Below are 24,453 nucleotides of genomic sequence, written 5' to 3'. Positions count from 1 at the left end.
GCGGGCGGCGCCTCAGGGCGGGCGGCGCCTCAGGGCGGGCGGCGCCTCAGGGCGGGCGGCGCCTCAGGGCGGGCGGCGCCTCAGGGCGGGCGGCGCCTCAGGGCGGGCGGCGCCTCAGGGCGGGCGGCGCCTCAGGGCGGGCGGCGCCTCAGGGCGGGCGGCGCCTCAGGGCGGGCGGCGCCTCAGGGCGGGCGGCGCCTCAGGGCGGGCGGCAGGATTGATCTACCTTGCCTCTCTCTGGTGTGTGCTTGGCTCCGTTCTCAGCACGTAACCCACCTGCGCCGTGTAGGTGAAGCTGCCGGGACAAACCGTGGGGTTTGTCCCCTCAGCGGCCACATCCCGTCCCCTCAGGAAAGTCATCACCCCCTCCTGGCAAGCGGCTGCTGGGAAAGGGGATTGGTCTTCCAAAGAACTCAGTGCAAACGGCTTCTGCGTAAATCCCTTGGTATCAAAGGGTTTGGGTTTGTTGTCTGTGAGAAAATATTTCGTGTCTAGTTTGAACCTTCAAACTGAACAGTCCTGTGCTGTGAGAATGTGTGAGGAAGGTGTCCAGGGCTCTCGAAACTGCATCTAAAATTCTCTCTAGCTGTTCTTGCAGCCTCTGCCACACAGCTATAAAACGAGGGTTTTAAGGTCTTATAGCCAAATGTGGGCAAGTGGATAGTCAATCTCCGGAATTTCTTTAAGTTAGAAAGTAGCAGTTACTAGAAGCTCAGCAGCAGCTGGTGAGGGTGTTGTAACTCCTTAGGCATTCTTGCTGTGCTCCGGAACAAAGTTTTTATCTGCTTTGTGCAGGCAGAACGCTGGAGCAAAGAGACTCGCTGACTTGCTTGGTTGTATTAAGCCCTGTGGCAGACTAAGAAACTGAAGGTAAGATTTCTTCCAAGTCTCTGCTTCTTTTTTCTTTTCCTAATCACAGGAGTATATCAGTACTCTGGTTCTGCACAGAGTGCGGCGAACACCCTTTCTATGAACAAACGGGTGCCGGATGAGCGCTCTGTGCTGGGCAGGAGGACCCCGACAGCGCAAGGACCGCGGGCGCAGGCCGGCGGCGGGAGCGCGGTTCCGGCTGGGTCCCCAGAGACATGGCGCCGGGGGCTTGGGCGGGGGGGCGGCTCCCGGCAGAGCCACCGCGCGCACCCGCGCTCCTGAGGCGGGGCCGCTGCGGCCACCGCCCGCCCGCCCTCCGCTGCCTGGCAACCGCGTTGTTGTCCCGAGCCGGCGCCGCGCCGCCGTCGTGCCTGGAGATCACCCGGGACAGCGGCACCGGCAGAGGTGAGGTGAGGCAGGCGGGCGGCGGGGCGGTGGCAGGGGCTGCCGCTGCTCTTCCCTCCACACACCCGGGCTCTGCTGGGCTGAGGGAGCGCTAGGAAAATATGGTAGCGCCTCGGCTCCCTTGGGGCTGAGCTTTATTTCTTCGGGTGCCTCCACCACCGCCTGTTTTAATTCATTTCTAGGACATACTACTAACTTGAGAGCTAGCTTTGGCTTTCTCCTCCCTTGTGAGAACCTGTTAAAATGCAGTTGTGAGTTTGTGCATCGTGTTTCCGGGGTAACCCTGCTGTCAATCTTTGGGATAGCCATACTTTGCCGCAAGCAAGACTTGAGATGCCATAGAACGACAGTCTTTTAGTGAACCTGAGCTCAGTCACACACTTTTATTTTCCTTCTCTTGCCCCTCTTCCCCCTATTTTTTTGTATTTATACAAAGCGATTATCAAACCTCAGTTGCTCGGTATCTTTAACTGTGGTTACCCAATTACCTGCTCCACATATTCATCCCACCCCCAGACTAGGATTCTTCCTTTGAGCCCATAACTGTTTCCACTTTCCTGTTGCACAGCCCAGCTACCCCAGAACTGTGGTCACAACCAAAACTCCCATCTACTCAGCTGGAATCTCATATCCATCCCACCAAATTACAAGCCTTGTTTTCATTGGGAATCTGCACCCACAAACCAGGATTTAGCCACATACCTTCAGCCATGTTAGCGCCTTGCTTGCCTCTTTCATTTCAGTAATCTCAGTTTAGTCTTTGCTCAATTCAGCCTTGCTTCTGAAGAAGATGCACACCTTGGCAAACTGTAAGTGAATGTTACCCAGAGAGCCTAGAGTTGCTGCAGCTTAAAGTACTGTCAGGCGCCTTATTCGTATTTGCAGAGGCACTTGTTCTGGTAGCTCAGAGAAGTGTTTCCAGACAGTTGAAATGAAATTGTGCCCTGTTCTGCCTTAGGTAAATATATAAACCACTATCACTAGGGCTATTGATGGAATAAGTTTTTATATGCAAAATAGAGTTCTCAAGCAGCCTGTTCAAACAAGACTTTCAGAATCACAAAATTGCTTCTGAATAGTCTCCAAGTTTACTCTGTTTTTTTACAAGATGATCATGTAGTTTCTTAACCTTTCCACATATGGAGTAGAACTTTTAATGACCGCTTTGCACATGGAAAATAGGCTTAGTTCTTTTTTCATTGAGAAACATGAAAAGAATAGTGTGCTGGCAGTATATAAATGCTTTCTTTATAATTTCCTGCACTTTGGCTGTCTTTAACAGTGGTACAGTGTCTAAAGAATAACTTGATCACAATTTTCTCCTGTTTGTTTGACATTGTGGTGAAGCTATAAGTGTATGTTGATGTCATTGCGATTTTGTTTCTTTTCCTTTCAAGACTGCCTCTCTCTTCAGTAGAATTCTAGGATCTTGTATTTTTAAATTGCTGCAGCTTTATCTTTACAGTAATATCAAATATCAAGAACATCAAAGATGTTTTGGGGCATTTTCCTCAGAACTGTAGAAGCCACCCTTGTATGAATTTGTTCACATTATCTAGCATGGGTGGACTTAATGAGGCAGTAACATTTTTTTAGTGACCAGACAAAAAGGGAGCAGGCAGTCACCTGCTGAAGCCATGGGAACAGCTGAGCCCCATCAGAAAAGGAAATGTGCCTACATCAGAGCTAGTCTGGTGCAGTCTGCCAGTGGGGAGGAATTAACAAGCTGCTTTTCTGGTGTCTTCTGTACTACGCACAGCTGGTAGATTTGCAGTTGAAGAGATCTGTAATAGAACTTTATTTTGATGCAATGTGCTAATCTCAAGTTAATGGAACAGCACCATCGTTTTCTACTGTTGAGGACTTTGAACTTTGCTGACTTAGCATATACAAAGTTTTTCTGTTTTCTGAAAGCTAAACTTTCTTAGATTGTAGAAATCTCTGAGTCTACCTCATTTTACATCTTATGTACATTCAACTTAATCCATGCGTCTGTTAAACTGCTTTCTGGACAGAATTAATTGTATTCCACAATCTTGGTTTTGTCATGGTTTTAGATGTCACGCTCAGGTGGAGCACCTCCCAGAAAGACTTTGAGAACTTTGTTTCTTCCCACTGTTCTACCTTCATCAGTCACATCTGATATGTCACCGTCACAGAAGAAACTGTTGACATACCGAAGATGCAACGAGCAGCAAAAGATGCTTCATCAGTTACTGTGAGTTTCGTGTAATTCAAGAAATATTGAAATTCAAATGAAAGAAACGGCACATTTGACATCTGAGAAATAATGATGTTTGTTAATTTTAGAGGTTTTTGATGTCACTATTGCAGTGCTCATCACTTTCCATCTAAAGTCATTAATAGTAGAAGAACATTTGATGGAATCTCTGATGATTTTTCTTTTACAGCATCCAAAATCTGCTTGAGATGTGTTTGTTGGGGTGAGTTGTGAGGAGAAAGTGACCTTCACATTTTGAATGTTGTTTATGATATACGGAAAAAAAATCCTTTCTCTTTATGAAAACCTTTTTCAAAGAGAATCAATGCCTGGATTACTTGCTTGCTTTTGTATGAATGATCCGAACGTGGGTCTACTTCTAACAGGCTTCTTTATCACTATCTTAATGCATTTGCTGCTGAGCTTAGTGATCTGTGTCACTGCCAGAGGAGCCCAGCTGCCCATTTTAGTAAATTCACATAAAATTGTCTTTCGAGATTTTCATTTGGAAAGGAGGAAAGACAGTAGCAAAAGGCTGCTTTCATGTACTTGTTGTAGGCCTAATAGAAAAACAGGGGTTTGGTTTGGTTTCATTATTTTGATAGAACTTTATTCCTGAAATACCTACATTATTCTCAGGAACTTACTGAAGAATCCCTAGACATGTTGATAATCTTCACATAAATGTGAGAGGATTATGTGGCCTACGGTTGCGTTGTTTATAGTAGTATTATGAGATACATAGCAACTTGCATTTTCATGTCATGGATTAAAAAGGGAAGGAAATCTAATGGTTTTTGATAGGATTAAAAAGCACAGAAAAAAAAATGTTTTGGCCTTCTGAAGAAGAAATGAAAACTAAAAGACCTACGCACATAAGTCTTAATTTAACCCATTTGAAATACTGTTACTTCAATACTTTTTTTTTTGTTGGTGTGGGTTGTTAGTGATTCCATTTGCTGTGACTAGTTTTGATGATGGTAACCAGTTACTTAACTAATTCATACACAATTGATATACCACTTCAGTGGCTAAACTTTTACATGGCCAAGTATTACAGGTTGTTTTTTGTTGGAAGATACTTTTATGTGTCCCAAATCGTTTGCTTCACCAGAGCTAGCAGAGGAATAAGACTAAGTTGTGGGATTGAAGTCTGAGAAGAATTGATCACAGAAGAGATATAAATACTGGTAGCAACGCTCAGTTATAGAAAGCAGTTAATATAGATAGAAGTTAAAAACAGAGAAAGGTGTTTGCTTTCTTTTAATAGGTTAAAGGCTGTTATAATACAAATCTAACAAACAAGAAGTCTTTTAATTTTAGCTCTTGGAAAGTAAATCCTGACTTTTCAATGATACCTGCAGTAGCAGAGTGCAGTTTTTAGAACGCAGGTGTTCAGTATGCTGAAAATATCAGCTATGTGTAGTCACGACTTGCTGTACAGTGAAGTGACTGCTGACAGTGAATATTCATCTGGAACGCTGATTCAGTTACATTTTTGTACAGTGAACTGCCTTTTAAATAAGGTCCTCTGAAGTAATGATTTGAGCGTATACTTGAAATTGGCAGTCTAACTTCCACTTGGGAATTTTCAGTTGTGCTATGTTGAGATAAGGCTGAAATACTCCTGGCAAGAGATGTGCAGAGATATGTGTATCCCAAAAGAATGTACTGAAATGTTTTAATGTGCAAGGTCAGCAGGATGTGCCACCATTAACCACTGAAAGTTTTCTGACAGTTATTTAGCAGTTTATAATCACAGGCAGTAAAAAAGAGCTGGTCTTAAAATCAACGCCTTTGGGAGTTTTGTTCTGCACTTTTTCCTTTCCCCTCACCCCATAATTCAGTTGGACAAGATCTGTCATAGTTGTTTGAGGAGAAGTAAGATATAATCCTAACAGGAGCAATTGGATGAGGTGAATCAAGGCATGTATATATTGCGATTGGGTCAAGATAAATGTTGTTGTTTATATAAGAGCAAACAGAGTATGCAAAGGCAGCCTTGCCTTTTAGTGCTCAAAGAGCTGGTAAATAAAAAAACAGGTTGCATCAATTAAAATTATAGTCTTCTTTTTAATATATTATTTGTAGTTTTTCTGCACTTCTGACTCTGTTTTACTTCAGAATCGATCGAGCTTTAAAAGCCTATCACGTATCCATGGAAGAAAAACGCAACAGAGAACCTGTACCTCCTATCCCGAAACTGCCTTCCACTGTGAGAAAGTGTTTCTTTAATGCCTGTTTTGTTCTTTGTTATTCTTGCATTTATGGCTCTTACTTCTTAGTATTTACTTAAAGATATTCATCTCAATCCTTAGTAATTTATAAATACATTTATATGCTCAAGTAGTCACATTGAAATCAATACCTGTGTATCTCCAGAATAAAGTCTTTGTTTAGGAATAATATTTGTTAAATTGTATATTTCTGATTTTTTTTTTTGTTTGTTTGTATGTTCTTAATGCATAGATTTTCTGATCCTTTTTATACAGATGAACAGTGAGCTAAAACAACAGATGGTGAGTTAAATTCTTCTGCTTTTTTAGAGTAGAAGAGTGAATGGTCTCTATTCAGAAGGATTAGTTTGTTATGTGCAATTAATGGTGGTTAAACAGGAAGTGCTTTTTCAATAGTCTCGTTGGGGAAAAATGGAATAGGAAGCAAAATAGGAATCTCTTCTTGTGGTCCAGTAGAAGGAAAGTATTTTTCTATTACAGAAAGTATGTCCATCAGTAATTTAAGTTTTGATCTAAAGTCATGTAGTTCAAGATCATTACTTAGGAAAAATTGTAACAGGCTTCAGGATTTTTTCAGTTCCACTGGGGTCATAGATAGTACTTTAGCTTGTATAAATCTTGGTCTTTGACATTGTTCACCTGATTTGAAGACACATACAGATCCTGGAATTTGTGTATAGCTTTTAAAATAAGGCTTTATCTCTGAGAGCCACTTTAAACTCAAATTAGCATTGAAATATTTGTATTATGTAGCTTAAGGTAACATCTGTTACCTAGCTGGTGGTAGGTAAGCTCATTCTGAAGACTATAGAGATTCAGATACCTTTTTGTTTTATAACAAAGCTATCACTCAGAAGCATAAACACTATTCCTTTGGCCAAAAAAATACCCAACTCTGTTTGTACATGCTTTTTGCCAGATAAATTTTTGTCCAAAGAACAATAACAGTAACCTTGAACTGTTCATTGTCAGTCAAAAACTTCAGCAGACAACTAAGGAAAATGCCGTGCTAAAAAGTACAATATTTTATATTTAAACATTGAGACAGGGAGGCCATTTTACCGACCACAGAGTAACTTTTAGGATACTAGTCAGTGAGAACTGAAAGATGAGATTATGTCACCTACCCTTAAGTATAAGAAATGGTAAATAAAAAGAGACCTCATTGTCAAGCTTAACACAAAAATATTTACATAGCCGGTTATTAGACCTCTGACAATATTGTCCTTTCAGGAAAACTATCTCTTTATGAAGAAGTGTGTGCAAAGTAATCCCATCATTCCCATTCAGCGCCAATGGCTGATGTCCATACTCGCATTGGTGCCACAGTCACTTATGGAAGGCAAAGACAGAAAGCTGTTAGCTGAAAAGCTTCTAGAGGAGATAATGAATGAGTATGAAACGAGCATGAGAAGATATATGGGTAAGTACCAGAAACTGCACAGTACTAATATTACTATATTAATGCTGCTTTCTATGCATGAGGAAGCTCGCACTAGAAAGCTGCAAAGCTAAGTGGCAGGTTTCAGATATTGCTCATACAACTCATTTTCATTTTTAAACATTTTTCAAGAGTTGTGAACTGGAATTTTGAAAGTGTATTCCCTCAAAATCGTGTATTAATGTCTTTATTTTACACTCGTAGTGCCTGAAATTGAGTCAAATTTTGTCAATATTTTGGTGGATGGCTGATCTTTTTAAAAATGCAGATTAAAAAAATTCACATTTTAACATGGAACTAAAACTTCTTCAGAATGTCATCAGTGGGATAATTATAGTACCCCCACTGTCATTATATTACACAAAATTGCAATAAATACTTAGAATCATAGAATGTCTCAGGTTAGAAGGGACTTGTAAGGATCATTAAGTCCATGTCTCTGCTCCTTGCAGGACTACCTAAAACGAAACCGTATGGCTAAGAGCAGTGTCCAGATGCTTCTTGAACTCTGCCAGGCTCAGTGTTGTGACCACTTTCCTGGGGATTGTCCCAGTGATTGGCCATCCTCTTGGTGAAGAAATTACTGAAGTAGTTATTTAAACACTGGTCTATTTGAAAACCTTCATGAATAGGGGACAGCATTAGAATTAAGCCATCTGAATCTGTATAGATATTTAGCAGAGGCTGTGATTTTGAGTTACCTTTGGGAGAATATGTTTTGAAGACTTGGATGATACAGTTACCTTTCCATCCTACTGGGTGCTTGGTTCAACCTGGAGAAAGACTGGGGAAGAGCAGTACCTGTTGAATATGGCTTAATTTTCTTCTAATGTTCGTGTATTTTTTTCCTAGTGCGAAGTGTTCTTATTAAACCAGACATAAAAGGACTTGAAGATGAAGAGGAGGCACCTTTGCCTTCATTACCTATGTGAGTGGATTAAGTTAGCAAATTAACCCATTGGCAAAATGCACTCAGTTGCATGAGTAAAATTCTTGTTGAGCTGCATGAACACACAATATTATATTATGGCACAATATTAATTCTGGAGTCCCTTAATGTGACATTCTTTTTTGTCTGCATTCGAACATCTTATATCTGACTGCTTTACAAAGTTTCAGCACTTGACAGGGTTTTATTACTGCTGTTACATAGAGTAGCACTAATGACTGCAAATGAGACTTCTGGCTCTGAGTGCCCAGACTCTCAAGTCATATTGCAGCCATCTCTGGAATGAAGTGTGTGTGTGTATGGGGCTGTTTACTGGCAGACAACAGCATCATACAGTACTTTAACATGCTAAAACTGCACCTAATGCCAAGGTTTCGTATGACTTTGCTGTTAAGAGGTGAAACCTTGAGACCGAAGGAAAGGCTATTATGCTCTGCCCAAATAGAGCAGGAATTCGGTAGACAGGATATGATTATCTGAATTCCACTATTTGCTGAAGCATCAGAATGTTTGCCATCTAAATACTGATGATAAATACTTCCTCTTAGCAGTTGGTGAAGTTAGAAATTTACATTGAAAGAGTGGGTGATCTGAACATACTGTGGAATATAAAACATGGTTGATCAGTGTTTTTGTGTCTTCCACTGCATCACATTGAGGATATGTGTATGGCACTTAAATAACTATTCACATTAGAGAATAAGCTTTTTAATGCTACTTTCTATACATTTTATTCACGTATTTTTGGAACTCTTCACTTCTGTTTGACTCTTTGTTTTGATTATTGGGTTGTGGTTTTGTTTTGGTTTTTCTTTTTCAGAGGCCTGGATTTTTCTAGTCCATGGCGTAAGCGTTTTTTCCAAGCAAAGAGTAAAATCCTTTCCAAGTTGCACATTCTCCACCCCACAATGAAATCACTACTGGATTTTGGTTATGCAGCATTCTTTGACTTTCTTATAGTGGATTTCTCAAGCTTCAGGTAAAGTCTGTTTTGGTGAACTATTAACCCATGTAGGATTTTGAAGCTGGTAACTTGCTGAGGGCACACTCAATCCCACTGTCCATGTTGCCAACAAAGATGTTAAACAGCACTGGTCCCAGTACTGACTCCCGAGGGACGCCACTCATCACTGATCTCCACTTGGACATGGAGCCATTGACCACAACTTTTTGAGTGCAACCCTCCAGCCAATTCCTTATCCGTCAAGTGGTCCATCTGCCAAATCCATGCCCCTTCAATTTAGAGACAAGGATGTCATGTGGGACAGTGTCATCTACCTGGACTTGTGAAAAGCATTTGATGTCAGTTGCTTTTCACGTATCCACCATCGCTGTAACCCCCTTGTAGAAGGCCACCAAATTTGTCAGGCATGATTTGCCGGATTGAAACCATGTTGGCTGTCACCAATCACCTCCTTATTGTCCCTGTGCCTTAGTATGGTTTCCAGAAGGATCTGTGCCATGATCTTGCCAGGCACCAAGGTCAGACTTACTGGTCTATAGTTCCCTGGGTCTTCCTATTTTTGCTTTTTAAAAATAGGGGTTATGTTTCCAGTTTTCCAGTCAGTGGGAACTTCACTGCCATAACTTCTCGAGTATGATGGATAGCGGCTTAGCTGCTTCACCCACCAGTTCCCTCAGGACCTGTGGATGCATCTCATTAGGTCCCACGGACTTGTGCACCTTCGGGTTCCTTAAATGGTCTCATACCTGATTTTCTCCTACAGTGGGCAGTTCTTCATTCTTCCAGTCCCTGCATTCTGTAAAGGTTTCCTCATTATTTTTTTTAATCTTAATGCCATGATCACTATAGAAGTCTGGTTGAAGTAGCCTTTGAAAAATTGTCGAGTAGGGAATTCTATCAGGTTTCTTGCCAGTTTTCATCAGTTGAATTTTACTTTTAATCTTGGAACTTTTCATCATTTTCAAAAAGATCATTTTCGAAATCTTTTTCCTTGTTGTTTTTTCTGGTAACTGTTCATTATTTCCTGGGGTTTGTGGTATTTTTTTCCTCATTTAAGCCTACAGAAGTGATGCTTAGATTCCCACTGTGCTTTCTGCTAAAAAGTATGGGTTTCTAATACAGTATAAATGATTCTTTCTTTACTCCATGGGTTTTAAAATTTTGTTTATAAGGTTGCTTGTAACTTTCTTTTCTAGACTGAAAGAACCAATTGACTGTGAATCTTTAAAGACTGATGTCTCTCTAAGCTGTTCTAAAGCAGAAGAGAAAATACTGGTCACATGGTATCAAAGAGTTATAAATCTCTTTACTCAGAAGGAGGCACTGAATGGTGTAAAGTTGGATCAGCTTGACTGTTTTTATAACTGTGTGGCTGTTCTTATGTCTAATCAGGTAAAAATCTTTCCTCTCCCTGATAAGCTTACTGTGAAATTTATGTCAGTGCATTTAATGAGTCAGCACAGTATATATGGGAACTGTTTAATCATTATTAGCCATCTGTTGCATATGATCCAGTAAAGTATTCAAAGTGTTATATATTTTTGACTTCCCTCGTTTAAAAGAAATACATGATCTTGTCTACTTTTGTTTCTTCTAGCTTTTTAGATGCAAGAAATGACTTCGTTTTACCAACTAGAATGTAATTAGTTTATCGAAGAAAATATCTGTGTTCTTAGGTCCCTTCATATCACTGATCTTGGCACTACAGTTACATGTCATATATTAGCAAAATGAACAAAACCTGGTCTCTCTCACCCGAAAGCAATCACACTTACACAAGCAGGCTGAAGTCTAGCTCTGCCACATGTATGCAAGTGGATATAGTTCTGCATCATTTCCAATACACGTCTTTTTTGTGTGGAAAATGATCCCACAGTGCTTTCTGGGTTAATTTTTCTTTTTTTCCTCCCTGATTATTTATATTAAGATGGAAGTTGTGTAAAGTGTTTCTCAGTTAATTTTTTGTTGTTGTTTTGGGAATTTCCAATTGGTTCATTTCCTAATAATAACAAACAAAGAACACTCACAGGAAATAACTGATTTCAGACTGAGACAATTGTTTTGCAAAGTTCTCAGTTTAGTGAAAATTAAAAATCCTTTAACTTCCAGGTAGAGCATCTGTTGTTCACGTTGTTCCGTTTAAGAATATAATAATCAGTGGGAATATCTGTGTTCAGCAGTTCAAGAAGGCAGTATTTTGGGGATTAAACCTTTATTTACTTTGTGGAAAAATAGTGGAACAATAGTCTAATCAAGTCAGTGTCAGAGGAAAATGCGTTCCAGATATTTCATTTATACTTAAAGCATGTGTTAGTAACAGATTGACTTCTGCAGCAAAAATAAATGCACGGGCTTTACGGAAATGTTTGTGTACTTGTTCATTAGTTTACATCCTTTAGAGGCTGGGACTAGTACCCACTGATGGCATTAGAAAAAATCATAGTCCTTCAGTTACCCATGAATCAGTCGATAAGTAGTAAAATGAATGGAAATCCTCATTTACTGAATGAAGGCAAGTGGGATGGGGCTTTCTGTTCTTTTAACTAATAGATGATATGTGTTATTACCCAGGTGAAAGACTTATTGGCAAGAACGGTTGAAGCTTTTGTGAAACTTTTTGATCCTGAAGACAGAAATTGCCCACCTTTGTTTAAGATGGAATTGACTCTTGATGACCAGAAAATAGAGTTTTATCCAAGCTTCCTAGACCTAGAAGAAGCAATTCTGTTTATAGTAAATCGCATAGGACAGACTCTTCAGGTGTGCTTTTATCTTTAAATATGTAACTGTGAGGTTGCTCAGTGCATGAAAATAAAAGTAATTTAGAACTCTGACTACCATGGTAATAGGAAGCAGAATGCAACTTGAGGTATTTTGTTTTCCATGAGCATTCTGCAGGTCACATTGTGAATCTTGATGCCCAGTGGAACTTCAGGCTCTGAAACTCATTTTTGTATTCCTTGTTCATAAAATATTGGTGTACCTGCTACTGATAGTGTTAGTCTGCTGGTTTAATCTGCAGATCTGTATGTCTACAAATGAATTGTCTGCCTGTTCATTAATGAGATTCAGGCTAAAAACCTACCCAGGAAATAAAACTAGATAGAAGATAAACTTTTTGGTTTTTTATTTGGTATATTTAGAAAACTTGAGAGTGCTTTAAGTGCAAGTAACCACGTCTTCTAATTTATTTATATATTTATTTTGAACATTGAAAATCAGGTAGTCTTGCTGTATATACTTGCTGTGAACTAACATTTTGCATAGAATTACAATCAGCACCTTAGTTATATGGGTGATGATTTACAATAAACTTGCATTCATTATTAAGATCCCCAGAGAAAAATAGAGTTGATATTCTTTTTCCTTCTAAGAAAAGCCTCAAGTCTCTTAGCAACTGATACATACAATATCTAAAGATTTATGTCTTAGGAACATAAGAACCTGTGACTCCAGGGAAGACAGCCTTTCTGGGGGCTTTAGCTATATCCCTGTGGACTGAGTATTGGCCTTTAATCATACATAATGGTACTTTGAAAGAAGTATTTTGCATTTAGTTTTATGTGTTGGCACACAGGATAGAATTTAATTTTCTGTAAGATTGGGTGATTATTTTTTGTCTATTTTATGTGTTTCCTGTTAAACTGTTTGAATTGAGAAGAATCATTCTAGGTGTGTTTGAGCTACCTGACCTTGGTAACGATTAGGGTCTTATACTTTTCAGTGTCTTCTGCAGATTGCAACTTACTCTTAAAATATATGTGTCTTGGTATTGCTTTTTCAAATAATTAAAACTTGCACTTAGAACGTCCGAACGGTCCGTTCTTGGCTAATGGGAGACACTGCAACTCTGGACACTGAGCTTCCTAATCATGTTTTAGAATGGGCCACATCTACGCTGAAAAAATGTATCAGAGACAATTTAGAAGGTCCAAAGAAATATTTTGAAGAATATGGTGAGTGTTAGAAGAGTGTTTAAATAATTGTGTTATTCCCTTGTAATAAGTACCTTACTGGACAGTGTATGTGTTATAATAGTATTCATCCAATCTAATTGAATCGCAGTTGAAAAGTATGGCTGGCTTGTAGATGGAACTGCACAGGCACGGGTAGAAAGATTTGAAGCAGAAGAACACAGTTTTGATGAATATACTGCTGTAAGTTTTAATTCTACATTTTATCTGTAATTTTTACTATACATAGAGCAATAATAAAAAGCAAACAGAGGATAAGGAGTGCTTAACCTTTAGCTAAAAATTGTGTTATCTGCCTACAAATCTACAACATAAAGTGTTTTTTCTCCTAAAAGTCTGTGGTAAATAGAAAAAAAAAATAATTATTTTCTTCAATGTATAATACTTACTCATGTAGCCAAGTATTTAAATAACAGCTCTGAAGTGTAAAATCTAATGTTTTTCTGAAGTTAATAGATGAATTCTTTACCCACAAGAAGGAAATCTTGAGTTTACCTGAGGTGGCTTATTTCCCTATGGTCTATTTGAATTCTGAGGATTTAAAGCAAGGTTTGGCGAGTAATGCAAACGCCTTTGCAAAAGTGCTAATGGACAGAATAGTTGCAAATTACAGAGAGGAAAATGAAAAGTAAGTAGAATTTTCTGCTTGTGAATGTTACATGTTTTAAATGCATAGTAGATGCATGTAGAAGAAATGCAAATATACCATACTCCTGTTTAATGAAGACTCTTGGCTAACTAATGATCTCATGCAAGTTGCACCAGCTGATGTATATTTTCTTCTGTTTTAGACTCAAAAACTAGTAGGGGAACTTACTAATAGACTTGGATAACAGAGGAGCTAAAAGATCAAAGGGTGTTAAAGAAGTAGTTTGCACTTTTAATTCCATTAAAGTTGAGCTTAAAGCCAGTCAAACTCAAACCTTAACATTTTGATATTTGTGTAAAATAAATCTATAGGATATGCAGGGAATTTGAAGCCATTAAGGAACGTGCATTAAAAGTTCCTGAGACAACAGAAGAAATGGTGGAAACAGTAGCTTACATAAAGAATGTCAAAGCCAAAGATACTAAGGACCTCTTGTTAAGGATCAAGGTAAATTACTCTTTTAATTCTTAATCTTTTACAAAACATTCTGGCCTGTACAAATACAGAATTCATTCTGGAGTGCAGAGACTTTTGTCTGATCATGGTGCAGGTATAGGTAAACTGTATCCTCAGTGTTACTTCAGACCGAAGGGGGAAGTCCAGCTCATTCTATGCCATATGCCTTCTTATTCCCCACACCCATGTGTTCTGCATGTTGGTGAGGAAATGCAGCTTTTAATAAATCATAGCAGATTGTAAGACACTCAATTTACTGTTTGTACCTAGAGACTTACTTCACAGCTGCTTAAAAAGCTATTTGTGAAAATGTAAGACGCAAGTGTAAAAGAATATTATATGTAAAACCAGTCATAAGTTTGAGCACACAAGAAGCAATTTACTCTTGAGCAGAATATAGATGATGTTACATTAGCAGTAGTGCTTTGTGTGTGCTCAGAGAACAGAACTGTGTAAAGTGTGGGTCAGCCTAAAACATTGCTGGATAAGAAGCTCTTTGCTATATGTTGTGATGATATGTATCAGATTTTCTGTTATGGTAATAGGTCTGTAAATATAACACATTTATTCTGAAGAATTTATGGGGTTTATATTTTTAATAATATTAGGATTTTTGCACGTAGATTTACAGGCCACAGGAATCATATTTAGAGAAATAAGCTTACAAACAGGGCAGGTATTTGAATATTTTTTAAATATGTATTTTGAATATTAATATTCGGTTGGCTGAAATAGCTCTGAATTCTGAAAAGTCCATGAAACGTAGGCTTATGTTTTATCTTTTTAGATAATATTGTCCTACCCTGTGTTCTAACAGATCTATGAGACTTAAAGCTTTGTGAAATCTCTTTTCACAGAAGTGCTCTCAGCAATTGATTTACTTCTTAGATACTTTTTTATTTGATCCTGAAGACATTGCACTGAATGCAACAGTTCAATTATGGCCAAAGAGGATTAACTCTATTTTTGACGAGCATGATGATGTAAGAGCATTTTCTTAGTTTATGGTATAGTTTAGCTTGTTAGACTTTTTACACTACTTGACCTATTAATTTCCTCAGCAGGCTAAATGTACCTACACATGTAACATGAATCATACTAACTTAGACATTCATAAATAACGTATTTCCAGGTTTTTTTATATCAGTAGAGGGCTTTCTTTGGAGTAATTTCTTAAAACCTTCAGCAAGTCTTATTATTATCCTAATTTGTTTGTGATCAGTACTAGGTAATTCATAGGAAGGTGAAAACTTGCTACACTGCAGTTGACTACTACTGAAAATGTAATTGCCATAATAAGGTCATAATAAGAGTTAGTGCTCTGGACAGGAAGTCATTTAGTTAAAATGATATTTTGTTCTGTCAATAAAAGAACAGTAGGAATGGTGGGTTTGAGGTAGCTTTCAGTAATAGAAAATACACAACATCTAATTTTCTCTGTGTGACCGTAGATTATTTTCTTCCACTTATCTGTGTTCTTTTCACTAGCATTCATTCTCTCTGGCTGAGATGCAGTTAAGTCAAGACTTTAGGCTTGCCTCAAGGCTCTTGCCTCTTTATAGTAATTTAGCGTAGTTTTAATAATTTCTTATAAAAATGTTTAAGAATTAACAAGATGAGAATCTATATTTTTTGGGTTTTTTTGTTTGGGGATTTTTTTTTGTAATACTTTCCTATCTTTTGTCTGACTGCTGCAGGAGGCCTCCAAGGCAATCCTAACTGCTATGATTACTGAGATAAGGGTTCCATGTTAACATATAGGGGTTGCACACGCTTAAATGTGACATTTAGAAAGCGACTCCGGTAGTAATTTCAACTGTTGTGAGGATGATAACCTATCTGGATTGTTTATTTTCTGTCTGTTTGTGCTAAGAATTTAATTTAGATGGTACTATATGTTAATCATTGACAGGACTTAAAACCGCTTTTGCGTTGCCTTTTCACCATTTAAAAAACCCACAATTGTTTTGTAGCTGATTGAAAAGTCTAAACGTAAAAAAGAGCAAGAACTAATGCAGAAACATGAGAAACTGACGATGGAAGTAGAAAAGCTGATGCGTTCTGTGGCAGAGTTTGAAGAATACTCAGAATTGGATCGCATGCAACAGGTCTGATTAACTTTTAGTATAAAACACATAGAAATGTTTTGTATGTTGAATACACAGGGATCATGGAAAAAACCTAGAATTAAAAGTAATCAGTTATTTTAATAAATATGAACTAAACCATTTAATATCCTCTTGCCACAATGAACAAATTCAGAGAGTGACTCCTGCCCCCCACCCCTTATGTATTACATTGGCAGTAACATTTGGCTGATTGAGGGAAGTTTACTGTAAAGTTGTGCTTGAATTACCTGATCGGTAATCCCAGCAAGCACCAAGATGTTACACATGTAGAAGTGAATATAAGTTTTTTACTCTGGTTTATACAAAACATGAAATTCTGGCCCCAGTGACATTAATTGCAAATAAGATCAGTAAGATCGGAAATTCCTTCCCTGGTTTTGATATATTGAGGAACTGAAGGAAAAAATAATGGGTTAGAAAGAGTGATTGGTAGCAATTTGATTTTTTTTTTTTTTTTTTTTTTCTTCACCCCCTTTTTTTTCTATGAACCTCAAAACTTCATTTTTGTGCTAATGAAGAGCAGGCCACTGGCTCCAAAACTTAGCACATTTCTAGGAGTATTTTACAATCACCAAAGCATATCTTGCACTTGGAGAACATCTCAGTTGTGCTTACAAATTTTGGTTTTTAAAGGCAAAACACTTCAAAGCACAAAACAGAAATCCTAAGATAATAAATCCCAGTTGCCCTTATGACATGTCAGGTACATAAAAATGTGTCTGCCTGCCTCATGGAACAGTGAATGCTACAGCTCCAACATTTTAAAAATGGGTTTATAGTCTTAAATTCAATAATGGTAAAACCAACTTTATTTTTCTTAGTGTTAATCTGGGTTCTTCTCAGTTTATCTACTGAAGGGTAAGAGGACAACTTTTTAACTCATGTTTTCTTAAATTTTAATAAAAACAAAGGCTGTTTATATTTGGATATCATATTTTGAAAACTGCTCAGAGCAGAACTTACTTATCTCTCAAGACATACAATTATTTTATTTCAGTATGTGGCTGACGTGAGGACGTTACAGAAACATATACAGGAGGCTGATGATACAATAGCTATAATTAATAAAGAAGAGGCTCTGCTCGAATGGAAAATGAGTGAATTTCCAGCCCTCAAAATCTTAAAAACTGAGATTGAACCATATCAGAAACTCTTTCATCTTATACTGAAATGGCAACGAACAGAAAAAAGGTGATTTAGCTCTTGAAGCTGAATGAGGGAGAGCAGGAAAATATTCATGCTGGGTTTGCTCATGTCAGATGTAGAATATGGATTTGTTTTCTTACAAACATCTACTTGTTATTAACAATCCAAGTATAATAGTAATAAAATGTACATGTCAGGGTTGTTACTTTTGATTCAGCTAGAAAAAATATCAGTTGGTTAATTTTTTAATGAAATGCAAAGTAGTGTATTGCATACCGGGTTTTAACTGTATTGGTAATGCTGGTGAAGCCTATAATAAGATGAACTCTGTGAAAGAAATGTGTTATGAGCCATTTTATATACCAGACCAGAAAGAAGTTCAATTAGAAAGCTCATAATCTGTATGTAATGAAAACCATTGTGAACCTAACGGCTGTCCAAAATGCCACGTAGATGTGCTCAAAGGTTTGCATTGCTGTCTGGTGGCTAGATCCGATCATGAAAACTGTAGTATGTCTAAATTAAGTGAGATTATTTACCAGTTTCTTCATTCTTTGGAAATTATAGCATGATATGGCTAGAAAGTATGTATTGTTTTGAAAATACAAAGGCCTAGTATATTTTGATGTCATATGTTGATCTGTACCCAGAGCTTAACATAATATTTCTCAATCCATGCAGTTACTTGGTTTCAGTATGTGGCTGACTTCAGAGAATAACACAAATACACAGAAGAGTGTGTTCAAGCCACCTCTAGTTGTGCCTTAGAATTTTGCACAGAATGAAAATAATTGGAAACAAGAGCTTTGGTCTAATTTAAATAACTATTAATCTACATCTTGTTTGTGTTGCAAAACAAAGTGCTGATTATTTGTGGACTTCATTTGTTGTTCTAACTTTGTGGGTTTTCCCAGATGGATGGATGGTACCTTTATGGAACTAAATGGGGAAAGCATGGAGACTGAGGTTGATGAGTTTTTTAGAGAGATACACAAAATGTCAAGATTCTTCCAACAAAAGCAGAAGAAAATGCAACAAGAGAAGGATAAGACATCACAACGCAAAACTGTAGAAGAAAAGAGAGGAGAAGCAAAAGCGAATCCAACTATTGCAATGTGTACTTCTATTCTGGAGCAAATTAAAGATTTTAAGGTAAGAAAAGGTGAGAGGTATTAATATTTGGTGCTGAGGGGCAAATGTTAGGGTGTGTGATCCAGTGTCAGAGACTCCCATTGTTACAGAGAGAGAAGAGAGATCTGAATCACCCTGACCAGATTTTACCGTCCCCTTCATTTTAATAAAATTGGATTTTAGATATCTTTTTAGAATGTGAATTGTTAAAGAGTGAGCACATACAGGAGAAAAATAATTTTCCAATGCAGAGAAACATTTAAGGATATAGTTCGGAATTTTGAAATGGGATTTAGATTTTATGTTAATGGAAGCCCAGTTTAACATAGTGTAGCTGAAAAATCAATACTTTTCTGCTAAGACTATGCTTAATAGTTTTATATTTCTTCTTCAGTAACTGACTACAGTTATTTAGAAATGGAACGGGGAAGTGAATGGATCCATCTGCACTTTTCAGAAAATATTTTCATGTCATCAGCTACTGCAGCAGAGTTTTAAATGTGCATCAAAGAGGATTAAAAAGTTAAAAAGTAATACACATCACAATTTTTTACCTTATAAATGTTTTTCCTCAATTAGGAGAACATTCCCACTCTGACTATCTTTTGTAACCCTGGCATGAAAGCTCGACATTGGCAGCAGATGTCAAATATAGTAGGATATGATTTAACACCAGGCTCTGGAACTACCCTGAGGAAAGTTTTAAAGCAGAATCTAGAGCCTTATTTGGAAAAGTTTTCAACTATAAGTGTAGCTGCAACCAAGGTAAGCATAGAGGGAGGTTCGGTAGTGACAAATATGACATCAGGTCTTTTAGGGATGAGAGGCTTTTATGGCTTTCAAGAATTTTTTTTGTCTTTGCCCTTATGCAACAAAAGCAATTTGGTGAGACTTTGGCCATTAGGTTATAAAAGTGAGTGTGTAAACATTTGTATCTCCTGTTACATCATTAGTGTTTCCTGCGTGCTTTCTGTGCACTAGAAAATGATACACTAAAATGAATAATAACAAGAAGTTAACTTATGCTGATAGAGTACAATAGCTTATTCAGCTAGATAAGCTTACATGTTGAATTAGTGAGCTGGAAAAAAATAATGCAGTGACTAAAATGAGCTATTTTCTTCTTAAACGGTAGGAGTTTTCCTTAGAGAAAGCAATGCATGCCATGATGGAAACCTGGGATTCAATTTACTTCAGTACAAATCTTTATCGTGATACTGGTGTTCATATTCTGTCTGCGATGGATGAGATTCAAACTATTCTTGATGATCAGATCATGAAAACTCAGACGATGAGAGGATCCCCTTTCATCAAAGCATTTGACACAGAAATCAGGGTATGACGAGTACTTTTTTTTTAACCATTTTTGTTTGCAGGTTAACTATAATGCCAGAGTATGCCAATTGTGTTGCAGCTTTATTGCTTGGCTTGTTAATGAAATGCTTGATTTTTCAGCAAGATTCTTTTGAGTTCATAGAAGTCCTACTTACATTATTTCTGTGTTGGAATTCCGTTCAGATTCAAGTGCAACCAAGAGAATGTGATTATTTTTTCACATATTTTACAAAATCACTATTTCCATTAGTGTCTTCAACCTTGCTCCTCAATAAGTGGAAATTATGTTCTTATTATTGTTTATAAGAACATTTAGTGATTTAATCCTTGAGGTTTGGACTCAAATTTTGAACTATAGTGTTTTCATCTGGGCAAGGAAACTTCTTGGGGGCTAGGAGAAGGCTTTTTATTCAGGCCTCTGAACAAAGATGGGATCACTTTACACTTGCTTTTGTATTTGCAGGGGGCTAGAGTAGTCTTTGTGGTGCTAACACCATTACTACTGACAGAAGAGAAGCTGGTGAAATTGCTTTGCAGTTACCTTCCCTATTTCTTTGTTTACATAGAAAATCTTTCGGTTCAAGCAGGCTCAGTGAACATAGATAGTATTTACCCTTTATAGGCAGCCTCTCCAGCCTTTTCCAGAGGTATCTGCTATTGTCCACTTTAGGGGTGGGATACTGGGCTGACTGGATCTCTGCTGTGGTCTAGTGTGGCCTTCCTGGTATTCTTGTGTCCCTGCTGTTATTCAGCTGCAAAACAGGAGCTGTGGGGAGATGAAACAGAATTTGTCACTGCTAGCCTCCTGGGTCTTACTTAACAATTAAGTTGTTAAATGATCATAGCACTATTAAGGTAATATTATGGTAACATTCTTTACAAATTTACTAAGGAATGGGAAAGTCGCCTAATTCAAATTCAGGACATTATTGATGAATGGCTGAAAGTTCAAGCACAGTGGCTGTATTTGGAGCCCATTTTTTCTTCTGAGGATATTATGCAACAGATGCCAGAAGAGGGGCGTCTCTTTCAGGCTGTGGATAGACACTGGAAAGATATTATGAAGCATTGTGCCAAAGACCCAAAGGTAAGGAAAATATCCAGCACTAAAAGGGAACAGTAGCTTCTCCCTTTTGGTCAGTGCTTTTTCTTCAGAATATATACAGTGCACTACTGCATCAGTTGCCTCAGCTTGTTGTAGATTATTTGAATAACTTCTATGATTTAAAGTATCTTATTTATAACTTACAGTTTGCTGCATGTATTTGTTGTTACAGGTTCTTGTTGTTACTTCTTTGGTTGGATTATTGGAGAAGCTTCAGAATTCTAATGAGCTTCTGGACAAAATCATGAAAGGGCTTAATGCTTATCTTGAGAAAAAACGTCTTTTCTTTCCCCGGTATGATGAGTTTGGGCTATTTAGAGAAAAACCAAATCTGAATGTTTATTTTGTTGTGAATAAGGTCAGCCTTTAAAGGAGCTGGATAACACAGCTGGCTTTTTTCTTTTGCTAAATTTGGTTTTTTAGCTTCTTTTTCTTGTCTAATGATGAAATGTTGGAGATCCTGTCGGAGACTAAGGATCCTCTCAGAGTTCAGCCTCACTTGAAGAAGTGTTTTGAAGGCATTGCTAAACTAGATTTCCTTCCCAATTTGGATATTAAAGCAATGTATAGTTCTGAAGGCGAGCGTGTGGAACTGATTTCAAACATTTCTACGTCTGAAGCTCGAGGTGCGGTGGAGAAGTGGTTAATTCAAGTAGAAGATGTTATGCTGAAGACTATACGTGACATTATTGCTAGATCAAGAATGGTATGGTGTTTGTAATAATTAACTGTGGCACAAATAGACCTTGTTTATTGTAAGGCTGTCTATTGGCTTCCTAAATTTCTTCTGAACACAAGAGTTGATGAGGTTATGGGACCAGGATAACATGGCTTGTAGTTATAGACTAGGGAGATAAGTAGGAGTTTAGTTTGAATAAGAATCAAGTAATTTTCCTCTAACACTGGATATAAATTCTTTTAAAAGCTTGGTAGCAATATTGTGTTTATAGGATATATCGCCTGGCATAAATAAATTATTTAGGGTTTTTTTTTTTTTAATTACAAGTTAGAAATGCAACACTTGTATTGCATGTGCTCCTTCCTAAAAATAATCGTTAGCCAGAAAATGTTTCTTCATGTGAAGTTAGGAAGTTGTGAATATTTACATAATAAGGAAAGATAATGACAAGAATCCTTAAAATTATTTGATGACATTGCAAATCCAAGGGGAAAAGAGCATTTAAAAATTTGTTTGGACTTTGAAAATAGGAAAATAATATTTTTTTAGCCAAGGATATTAATAGGATCCCATTATATGCTTCTGTATTACATTATATGTGCACTGACACTGTATTTGTATACTGTGTTAAATTCAGGCATATATAGAGACTGAGAGAAAAAGATGGGTTTTGGAATGGCCTGGACAAGTGGTATTGTGTGTGTCTCAAATGTTCTGGACAAGTGAGGTACATGAAGTTCTTCGCAATGGACCAGAGGTACTTTGTAATGCATTATCTTTAAAAAAAAAATCTTTATTAATTTTATTTCATTTCATCTACTGGATTTTACTTCATCAAATATTTTTTCTATGTCCAAAATAAAATTTGCAAAAGGATCACCATAGGAGTTTGATATATGTTTGATATATGTTTGATATGAGTTTATGTACAGTGATTTAAACCTTTGATTCAGGTACTTGAATATTCTTGTTTAGAGCAAGCATAGATTAAAATGTAGCTTTGCAATATAAATGCATAACTGTGAATTAGAAGTTGATGCAAAAACACTGCAATGTAAAAGAATGGCTTAATAAGCCATCTCCGTAGGCTCAATGGCTTAATAGCAATCTGTTCATGCTTAGTCAGCATGAAGAAGTCTGGAACACTTGAAACTGTCACATGATCAGTTTCATAATTACCTTTTTTCTCCTAGGGTTTAAAGGATTATTATGACACACTTCAGCTTCAGCTTAATGATATTGTAGAGCTGGTAAGAGGCAAACTGTCAAAGCAAACAAGGACTACGCTGGGTGCCTTGGTTACTATTGATGTTCATGCTAGAGACGTCCTCAAAGATATGATTGAAAGTGGTAATTATCTGTTAAAACATTTTTCTTCACGTTCCTTAATACGTAGTTTATTAAAAATAGTTAACCAATCTGATTTTGCTGCCTAAAACACAACTGTATTAAGATAAGTATGCGAGGATTTGGATGTGAGCATCAGCATTAATCATTTCAAAACTGCTTTAAATTTAAACCTCATAGAAAATCCAGTTATGTAAAACATATTTTATGATTGCTTTCAATTCTGTGTTTGTCAGGCGTGAAGTGTGAAACAGACTTCCAGTGGCTTGCACAACTAAGATATTATTGGCAATGTGAGAATGCTCGTGTCTGCATCATTAATTGCAACGTCAAGTATGCCTATGAATACCTCGGAAACTCACCACGCCTGGTCATCACTCCTCTTACAGACAGGTGTTACCGCACCTTGGTACGATCTTCCACCCGTGCTACTAACTACTGTATTTACTGTACTATAGTATTTCTTAGCCATACATTACCGCCATATTTTTTGAGCTTGCAGATGCTGTCAGACTTAGGTATTTCTGTTAAAATGCAGTTTTCAAACATTGGAGTTTCTATAGAATATTGAACACGAAACTGACTTAGAACAACAAATCTGGACAGCTCACCAACTTGACTGAAATATTACTGTATTGTTCTGTTGTGGATATCTTTAAAATACAAACAGAAAAAAACACCCAATATTTTTATTTCTGTGTAGATTACAAGAACACAAAATCCTTTCTGGTGTTCTCTGTTGCTAAATAAAGTGGAGAAGGATCCACTTGTGATCGTATTGTTGCTAAGACTAGTACAAAAGTTTGGCAATTTTCTAGTATCCCTGCTTTTGTTAGAGGCGTTGATTATTGTACTGGTCTATCCTCAACTAAGCTGACAACTGAAAGTTATCAAAGTCATCTCAGATATGGCTTTTCTGGGTATCCTGCAGTTTTTTTGGCTGGAGTTTTACTAGGCACCTATCCTCCTCCTCTTGTAAGATGGTAATTTTCATGCTGTGGAGGTCTAATCACAAACTTCATAAGGTTTAAGAAAGAAAAGGTCAAAAAGAGCTGACTGATGCATCTGAAGATACTTTTTTCTTTGCCCTTTTCATAGCTTCTGTTTTTATGGTGTGTTTGTAGCTGCTGCTCAGTACCTGTTTGTCCCAACAAGAGAGTACAGTACATTGGTGTGAGCGGGAGATGAAGGTGGTAGGCTGTTTCTCTTTTAGGCTTACAGACCTTGAATCTTGGAGCAAAGCAGTTGGAAGCCTGGCACTCTGGCAAATGGAGGCCTTACCCTTTGTCCACAAGGTCTTACAACAGTATTCCCAGTGCTTGTCAGTATAATTGTGGCTCTGTAACTGTGATTTGGAAGCCAGATACATCTGAGGTTTTGTTTAGAGTCTGAAGCTGTGTTGTTTTCTGTCAGAT

At 37.6% G+C, this 24,453-nt stretch overlaps 1 protein-coding gene across 3 annotated transcripts in view; it reads left to right on the top strand.

The window, feature by feature from the left end:
• Positions 1-167: 167 nt before the first annotated feature.
• DNAH12 (dynein axonemal heavy chain 12) overlaps positions 168-24,453 on the top strand; it is a 71,806-nt gene continuing 47,520 nt past the window's right edge. Inside the window, exons 1-26 of one of the 3 annotated variants that reach the window (XM_030500842.1) lie at positions 168-445; positions 796-870; positions 3,333-3,493; positions 5,621-5,711; positions 5,989-6,015; positions 6,967-7,156; positions 8,027-8,102; positions 8,944-9,102; positions 10,284-10,479; positions 11,659-11,847; positions 12,893-13,043; positions 13,153-13,244; positions 13,511-13,689; positions 14,022-14,157; positions 15,024-15,149; positions 16,140-16,274; positions 17,293-17,486; positions 18,356-18,593; positions 19,152-19,337; positions 19,708-19,908; positions 20,800-20,994; positions 21,185-21,306; positions 21,436-21,718; positions 22,329-22,448; positions 22,885-23,041; positions 23,275-23,447. In XM_030500842.1, the coding sequence (XP_030356702.1) occupies positions 3,333-3,493; positions 5,621-5,711; positions 5,989-6,015; positions 6,967-7,156; positions 8,027-8,102; positions 8,944-9,102; positions 10,284-10,479; positions 11,659-11,847; positions 12,893-13,043; positions 13,153-13,244; positions 13,511-13,689; positions 14,022-14,157; positions 15,024-15,149; positions 16,140-16,274; positions 17,293-17,486; positions 18,356-18,593; positions 19,152-19,337; positions 19,708-19,908; positions 20,800-20,994; positions 21,185-21,306; positions 21,436-21,718; positions 22,329-22,448; positions 22,885-23,041; positions 23,275-23,447 (3,777 nt within the window). In that variant the 5' untranslated portion in view covers positions 168-445; positions 796-870. Of the gene's footprint in view, positions 446-795; positions 871-1,198; positions 1,276-3,332; positions 3,494-5,620; positions 5,712-5,988; positions 6,016-6,966; positions 7,157-8,026; positions 8,103-8,943; positions 9,103-10,283; positions 10,480-11,658; positions 11,848-12,892; positions 13,044-13,152; positions 13,245-13,510; positions 13,690-14,021; positions 14,158-15,023; positions 15,150-16,139; positions 16,275-17,292; positions 17,487-18,355; positions 18,594-19,151; positions 19,338-19,707; positions 19,909-20,799; positions 20,995-21,184; positions 21,719-22,328; positions 22,449-22,884; positions 23,042-23,274; positions 23,448-24,453 lie in introns of those variants that run through there. The other 2 variants (XM_030500840.2, XM_030500841.2) reach the window with 2 other exon arrangements.

This window comes from Strigops habroptila, chromosome 11 (genome assembly GCF_004027225.2).
Source record: "Strigops habroptila isolate Jane chromosome 11, bStrHab1.2.pri, whole genome shotgun sequence".
NCBI classification, from domain to species: Eukaryota; Metazoa; Chordata; class Aves; order Psittaciformes; family Psittacidae; genus Strigops; species Strigops habroptila.
The sequence above is the reverse complement of the archived record's forward strand: the minus strand, read 5'-3'. Positions and strand labels throughout refer to the sequence as shown.